Source organism: Mixophyes fleayi, chromosome 8 (assembly GCF_038048845.1).
Source record: "Mixophyes fleayi isolate aMixFle1 chromosome 8, aMixFle1.hap1, whole genome shotgun sequence".
NCBI lineage: Eukaryota > Metazoa > Chordata > Amphibia > Anura > Limnodynastidae > Mixophyes > Mixophyes fleayi.
Genome location: NC_134409.1, coordinates 9,040,192 through 9,048,579, shown reverse-complemented (window position 1 = coordinate 9,048,579; position 8,388 = coordinate 9,040,192). Strand labels below are relative to the sequence as shown.

Here is an 8,388-nt window from a genome sequence, read left to right as displayed (position 1 = left end):
CCCCATAGACCAATCAACACAGGAATTAATTAAAGAAGAAACATTACAATTTCTTGTGCTTCTAGAGAGAAAAACTTGAATCGCTATTTATAGGACTGTCTTTCATGCCGGCAAATTCTTAATACTTGAGAAAAAAAAAAGACATTCGACTCCGCAGCCCTGCAGCGGAGAGAGCAGATTAGGGCATCATTTTCACAAGGTGGCCTCTCTCGACCACTAAATAGGCCCTTGTCTAATAAGTTTTCAGTGCAGGCCTAAATGTAAAGATTTTTTTTTATTTTTTAGAACATGACATTTTAAATGACTAGGGTCTACAGTATTACAGTACGGCACTGTTAGATGCACGTATGATGTCATGAGTAAGGAGTTCGGTCCACGAGAAGACCTTTCATTACTTCCTGGAGTTCAGCCAAAAGCTTTCACCTTCGTCTCTACCGAAGAAAATTGGGTCGTTTTGCCCCCCCTGTAACGCGATCCTGAAAACAGGCAAAACTTTGAAAGAGCCAAATTCACAAATCATATCATCTTCATAAATATTTATTTTATTGTCAGAAGTGTTAAATTATGTATATAATTCCTCATCAAAGTCAAATTTCAAGGAATTTTAAACATTGTTTGAAAATGGCGCCATCTAGTGGCCAGTCAAAAATCTGCTTCTCCGGTTTTTGTGTATTGAATATTGCAGACACCGAGCGTTTTAGCTGCTAATCTTATGGGTATTTACAATTTTATATTAGGTCGTCAAAGAAAGTCAAACACAACTTTCAGCCCAGTTTCCAAATATCTTTACTTCTCCCTGGTACATATATATAGGGGATGGACGCAGTGCTCTGACTGCACAGGACACTATGGGAACAGTTATAGGGATCTGAACAAAAATGAAATTGTGATGGCTCCTGTCCGTTTATGTGATGACCGTGGGGGCTGTGCGGCCTGTTCTTTCTTGTAATTTAGAAAGCTTCAGTCCAATTGTAACAAGAGGGGCCAGCATGACCTGTGGAAGAGAAGTAAATTCAATTATTCTAAATAGACTACCCCCTACCAATGGCAGCATGCATATCTCATTCACTGTAAAGATATCTTGAAAATATAAAACCTTGGCGCGTGCGTCTGCACACCGCGGAGGCAGCCATGTTGTGGCCTGGGCCAATATTCATGAGAATAGAACCAATTAGCTCGCTATAACCAGCGATATCACAGAAGCACTGTGGTCTCCGCAGTGTGTGGTACAATTTAAACTATAAATTTAAAGTGTTACAAATAATACTTTTTTTTTAACTTGTGGTATTACCAGCTGCAAACGGTTTCCTAAACAGTTACTAAAGTCATAGTGCATGTTTTATGACGAAACAGCACATGCAAAGAAACAAATATATAAATAAATGTTAGTCAGAAGTCCCAGAAATAGTTACTTTATTGATTCCTTTTTAAACCTTTCGTGATAAAATGCATTTCCTACCTCCGTGACACAAACCACATTTCATAGCTTTAATATACGTTTGTACAACTAAGAATCATTTATTTATTTATTTTAACCCTCTGTACCCCCTGCAAATATTGCATCGTATATCAGGGTCGGTAAGGACTCAACTATGCTTTTATTTAAAGTGCGTTATATGGGGAAAATATAGACACAATTAGCTCAAAAAGAAAATTGAAACACATTTCAGCTATTGCAACTATAGAAATGTTTGTTAAAAATTATATGTCTGTTTAGTTCTGCGGAGTATAGGGATATTATGTAACAAGTGACATTGTTAGAGCCTAAAGAGAGTTCTAATTATTTGTTTATTTTATAATATTTTGCTTATTTTTAAAAGGTCTCCCCTACTGTCAATATGGATAGATTCAGTGTGACCTGGATGTAAGGGCAGCCTATATGTCGGCCTCTGTTAGCACTGAAAGATTCAATGTAACCTGCATCTGACAGGGTAGATAGGAGTGGAATTTCCTTTGAGTCAGTAACATGGACTTCCCTGCACCGAGGGAAATCCCCGATGTCACCACTCTGCTCAATGGGGAACCCTCGGCCTTGTAATGACTTCCTGGACGATTCGCCGGTACACAAAGGGTTCCGTGCGAAAGTCCGGCGCACTAAAGTGACCTTGCGGAATCTCCTCACACTTCATTTAGGTAAAACTCAAGAAGATGGATAAAAAGTTAGAGAATTAACAATTCAACTCATTCTGAAACAATGGCCTTGCTAGAGATACAGGGATGTAGATCATGTACATTCAATAAGAAAATGTGAATTATGTCAGCTACATATTGGAGACCATTGTGGTCTTAACTGGCGTACGTGAGAATGAGCAGCTCCTTCACCAGAAACCAGTCACATTACTGAGGGAAATCCTGCTCCGATATTCATGACGCTGGATGCTAGGGAATGGTCGGGATAGATTCTCGTAAATGTCGGTTCAGCCCGCAAGATGGCCATCCTCTACCATGTCACTGATGTACCTACAGGCTGGATTCTCAGAAAGACTGACTTAGCACAAAATGGCTGCCTCCACTGTGCGTGTGTGGGGGTGGATGACTGGCAGGGGCAGGCTGGGCTGGGGGGCATCTGCCCCCCGGGGCGGTTCCATAGGTAGCTACCTTGGGCTGGGTCACCTGCATTTATTTCCCTTTTAAAATGTTCATAATAGGCTGCTGATAGAGTTTTGCCCCCCAGGCTAAAATTAGCCAGCCCTCCCCTGTTGACGGTTCCACCCGAATCAGAGATGGAAAATATTCTCCTGCGCTCACTTCACAAAATATATTACCAGCGGTCAGAGGGTAAGAGGTTATGCTGAACAGTATCAGAAGACCAGAGTTTCAGTGCCCCCCCTGCACATGAAGTAGTCTGTGCTGCACCGTCTTCTCAGAAACACAGGTTTTAACGCCACATACATGGTGTTTGGTTTGACATGTGGTCGGAATTTAACATTTGTAACTATTAAAATGTATAAACAACACTCCCACACCCCCCTTCCACTTCATTGAACCCGTTATGTGTCAGAGCCGAGGACAGCAGGAAATGTGATCATTGCCTAAAACAAACCACAGCAGAGAACAGGAAGGAGTTCTAGTTTGGCAACACGCAGGAGACAATATGTTGGAAATGTAACAAAGACGTTAGGAATTAAGGATTCGATAAGACTGGATTTCAGTTCTATGTTGCAATAAAAGGACATTTACTGTATGCTTAATTAGTTCGTTGTGGTACTGAAGGACAATGATGCTTAATCCATCCAGGTAGGAGGTGAATCTGATTAAACGCTGTTCGCGTTGTAAAAAGATAAATGAAATGATTAAATTGTCAGAACAAGTCACTGGTGAAAGAGCAGCCAGGTGTCTATTTGGCTAACTAGATTTTTGGGGATGAGGATTGAATGTACTTTCCTGTGAATTTGTTCCATCTGAAATTTCACTCCTTTGTTGTGAGAAACTTTTACTTTCTCACCCGATAATTTGCAGAGTGTTAGTTTGACCTCTCTCCTGATGTAAACAGATACATATGGATAATATAGCTAGATTATGTCAAATACGTTCTTGGATATACCTGAGGGTCTTCGTATATCTTGGGGGCATCCTTCTCGTAGCTGTCTATATATAACCGAATCGTCGCCCCGGCACTGCCGGTACCGCTCAGTCTAAAGATGATACGGGAACCATCGGTAAAGATGAGTCTTAATCCCTAATTAAGAGAGAAACAGAGGATGTAGCGGCAACTTTAATGACCCGTTGAATAAAATACAATTAAAAAAATTGTTTGAAATTCATACTCTCTATGCAGATAAACAAGGCCATCAACAAAGCTGCACCAACATACATCTCCTATCTTGTCACAAAATATCTCCCAACTCTGCAACTCCGTTCTGCGTCTCTCATCCACCCTCATTACATCCTCCCATTCCCTGTTACAGGGCTTTTTTCGTGCTGCACCCACTCTATGGAATTCTCTCCCTCGCACAATAAGACTCTCCTCTGGTCTACAAACTTTCAAGTATTCTCTGAAAACCCACCTCTTCAGACAAGCTTATAATATTCCTCAACCTCCCTCTAAACCTCACTACATTACCCTATTACCACCTGTTATACAACTACCCCTTGACCAACATTGTTGTGTGACAGGATCATTTAGCTTATGAGTCACTTTTACCCTTGCAGTCTGGCTCGGCCGACTGCAAATGTAGACTTAACCTCATGTGTCAAACTCCCATTGTCCCATAGATTGTAAGCATGCGAGCAGGGCCTTCTCACCTCTTTGTCTGTTTTACCCAGTTTGTTTATTAGTTTACTATGTTTGTCCCCAATTGTAAAGCGCTACGGAATATGTTGGCGCTATATAAATAGATGATGATGATAAATTCTGCATCTGTAGCGGCCATCACGGATCGGTAGTTTGGTTTCTCTTGGGAACAGCTGTATCTTCCGATGGTAACTTACCTGGTTTCGGGAAATACTTCCATCAACAGGGTCACTATATTCAAAATTATCCGCTTTCTCCACAGTATAAACCTTGTCCCCGACTGATAGATTCTGTCCGATGAACGAGCGATCAAACATGACCGCCTCCAAGTCTTTCATCATCTTATTGGCTCCATCTGATTCCACCTCTTCATAGTCGTATCTACAGGGAGACGAAACACCTTACTGGGTATCACTGCACAGCTGATTTTCAGTAGAGAGGAATGATGGTGCTTATATAACGGCTCATTGCAGCGAGTTAGAGTTATGTATAAAGACCGGACTATTACGATGAGACTTTTACCTGGTGAAAAAGTTGCGGCCAAATTTCTGCCAGTGATCTTTCAGGATATCTTCTACGCTCTGTTTGCGTGTGGCAATGATCGATAACCAGGCAAGGACGGCCCAGAGGCCATCTTTTTCTCTAATGTGATCAGACCCTATGTAAAGAGTTGTGTAAAAACCTCCGTTAATATTGTATTTACACAAATAAAGTTGCACATTGGATATATCTGCAAAACAACAACAATTATAATAGTCTTCAGGGGCAAACACAGGATTTGTGGAGGGGGGGTTTCCACACCACGCCGCCAGTGGGAGTGACCAGCATGCATGGGGGCGTGGCTAAAATTTTAGACAGTGCTTGGCTGCTCTCCAACTCTTCCTATCCCCATAATATACATGGGCAATGCTGCGTGCACTACTGTTAGGTGCATGCAGCTCTCCCTTTTCAAGCAGAGCTGGGTGAAGCGGGAGCAGGGTCCAGCCACCTCAATTATACAGTGCCCCAGGCTTAGAGGGGGGTTTACAGGCACTAGGAACACCCCCCCCCCCCCCCCCCCACACACACACACACCCTCGGTTTGTCATGGTCTTGGAATAGGCAAGTGGGGACAGTATATTGCGTACTTGAAACTACCTATCTTCACCGTATAAAAATTAGGAGCATTTGCCATAGTCACCAAATGGACAGTGCGGCCTCATTAAGATGAACAGTTTATTGAGAAAGGGACATCTGACAAACATGATCACTAAGCCCCTCCCTCTAAAGCCACTAAGGATACATGGGTAATTGTTAAATATAACCTAGAATAATTTTGTGCACAGTGCCCTAAATTATGGAATAACTTTTATCTGGAAAAGCTTAAATCTCAAGCCCCACCCTGACCAAATCCCGCCCACAGATGGACATATTTGGGTAACACTCCACCCACTTTCCTATGCCCTGCCCACTATAAGGTCGGCAAATCGGGATGTCCCTCCAAAATTGTGAGTTATGGGGCTGGGTTAAGTCATGTGGGGTGGATCATATTCAAATATGGGTGTTTGGCTCAATTAAGGGCAAGGCTTATACGTCACAATCTGATTGGTTGCTATGAGTTTTAGCACCTGTTTGTACAGATCGTATCAGCTTCATCGTACAGAGAATACAACAGTCCCAAGAGATTGTCCTCAGCAGAAAGGACTAAACTAAACGTAGTGTGAGCGGGGCGTGTCAAGCAGCCACAGGGGGAGGAGTCTTTAGTTAGCAATCTGCCCTTTAGTGGTTAATGCTGTTACACACAGACAAGAGGGGTAAGGTTATAGCATCGCCCTACCAGACACAATTGAATTGCTCATGCTACCCTAACATATGCAGCCTCTGGCTTGGATAAAATTCCATATAAAATGCAGAATGTAACTTCTACATCTGTAAAATAAAAAAATAAAAATCTAAAAAATTCTGTCCATATGTCTCCAAATAAAATGTCTCAAATGAATGTCTACAGGAAGGGAAGTGCGCGGTTAGCCTCTTGTCAAGTGCCTATTAATACAATATAATAAAACATTTTTTATTTTTTTTTAAATCTTTCTAGTCATTTCTCTAAGGAAAAAGACAAAACAAACAAAAAAAAAAAAACCCCAAAACTGTTTTCTCTGATTCAGTTCCAGACCAAAAATGTGAATCTTCTCCTCTAACTATGCTCTATAAATATGATGTTATGTTATGTTATTTAAATCAGCGCTTCAAGGTTTCTGAAACTTTACGTGCGGAAAATTAGTGGGGAACGAAAAAAATAAATAAAACTGGCACAATATGGAGCAAATTAGTGGCTGGTTCTTGTGTTTATAAAAGCTGCGGTCACATTCAGGCACATCGACAAGAACTATGTACGAAAATAGAATGACAGCAACATAGCGTAAAGCGCCAACTCTTGGGTGTGGTCAACTGGCGACGCATTGTAGCGAGAAAGACCATGGTCAGATGGGCACAGACAACGGTACCACGTGTGGATAGGTCTGGCGTGAAGGTACCACCAGAGGCCATTATGCACATTATAAATGTAGTGAGACAGAGAACCAAACACAGAATTGAGTGGTGAAATAAGGGGGAACAAAAAGCGCAGAAGGCAAAGGATTTAGAAGATCAATTTTGAATCCAATTATTATTATAGGATATATTATTTTAAACATAATTGGCCTAATCCCGCTGCATAGGGGGGACCATAAACGCTACACATCCTGATCAATAGCTTAATATGAATTTTCAGATGTTAATTGGGATGGCTGAAGAACCGTGGTCAGGCGATGATGGCGTCTGACATCATCGCTCGACCACAACCAGGACGCACAGAATGTGGCCATTCCACCGAAGCACTGAAAAAGCCACACCTTTCCGGTTCGTCCATACGGGTGCCCGAGCCTGGCATAGATCTGCTCTGGTCAACAAGCCGGACCTGCCAGTCTATGGGCACCATAACTTCCACAGAGTAGAGGTAGGTGACCTTTGGATCTACAGCAGTCAGTCATGGAACTACATGTCACAGCATGCTCAGCTAACCTGGAGGTGAAGGAGGAGTCTGTGGATCAGAAGGCTATGCCATTATTATATATAGCCACATTAATGTTATACTACTAATAAGGCTATTGGCATTACTAATAATAGGTATATTAATGGCACAATACAAGCGTACCGATTGGCATATTTCTGGGCATAAGTCAGCCAATATGATGCTCATTGTGGGCAACATAAAGTTTAGTGTGCTCTAACATTTTTATTTTATTATATATTATTGCAGCCTGGTCACCGCTATCACTCCAGGGACTGAGAACCGTTACGGTTTCTGCATTGCGCCCCTGTACGGTCTGCAACTAGTCCTTAAAATACAATTCTGTACGGTAACGTGGTCTTGGTTTCTGTATAACCCTATGTGGGGGTCTAGGGCAGGATAAAATTCAGCCCCACGTACTAATTAAACCTGCAGGAAAAGCTCTGTTTTTACTCACCTGTTCCAAAGCTTTCCTCTCCACACAGCGAGAGTTTATTCGCATCCATTAAGTTTCCAAAGAATTTCCACCCAGTCGGAGTCTCATATAAAGCTATCTTTGTAGCTTTTGCCACTCTTCAAAAAAAAAAGAACGAAATAAAAACACTGGATTATGTTTTCACAGCTCCGCTAGAACTTTTAAGAGCGCCTCGCTGCAATTAAGCACCGGGTTTAATTTTTTTCGTTTTGCAAAGTGTTTTTACTTCATATATATTTTTTTCGGAGAAAGAAATGGTTTCATACGTTCTCCACGACATGTAATAAACACGTTCAGTTTTTAGTGTTTTATGGACTTTCCAGGGCTCTGTTTTCTCAGAACTTTTGTTTTCCGCCCCGTTGCCATGGCGAACGGGGGGGGCAGCCGGGGTGTGAAGTGAGATTACGGTTTATTTTATATACTTTTAATCTTGGATTTTTAATATTTATGGAATGCGCCTCTCTGACATAATTTGTTTTAGTTGCTTGAAAACAAAGTTGAAACAGAAGAAGTAGAACTAGTTATAAAAGGAGAGGAGGACTTTGGTGGAACGTGCCCACGGCTGGTTCATAGTACAAGCTTTGGGGGCAGCAAACGATCGACCAAAGACATAATTATGAGACTGTTATTTTATGTATAAAAAAAAAATCC

At 41.6% G+C, this 8,388-nt stretch overlaps 1 protein-coding gene across 2 annotated transcripts in view; it reads right to left on the bottom strand.

The window, feature by feature from the left end:
- Positions 1 to 521: 521 nt before the first annotated feature.
- PGM1 (phosphoglucomutase 1) overlaps positions 522 to 8,388 on the bottom strand; it is a 34,569-nt gene continuing 26,702 nt past the window's right edge. For both annotated transcript variants that reach the window (XM_075181814.1, XM_075181813.1), the window contains exons 7-11: positions 7,720 to 7,835; positions 4,757 to 4,892; positions 4,432 to 4,615; positions 3,545 to 3,679; positions 522 to 994 (exon numbers count right to left, since the gene is read on the bottom strand). In XM_075181814.1, coding sequence (XP_075037915.1) covers positions 905 to 994; positions 3,545 to 3,679; positions 4,432 to 4,615; positions 4,757 to 4,892; positions 7,720 to 7,835 — 661 coding nt within the window. In that variant the 3' untranslated portion in view covers positions 522 to 904. The remainder of the gene's footprint in view (positions 995 to 3,544; positions 3,680 to 4,431; positions 4,616 to 4,756; positions 4,893 to 7,719; positions 7,836 to 8,388) is intronic.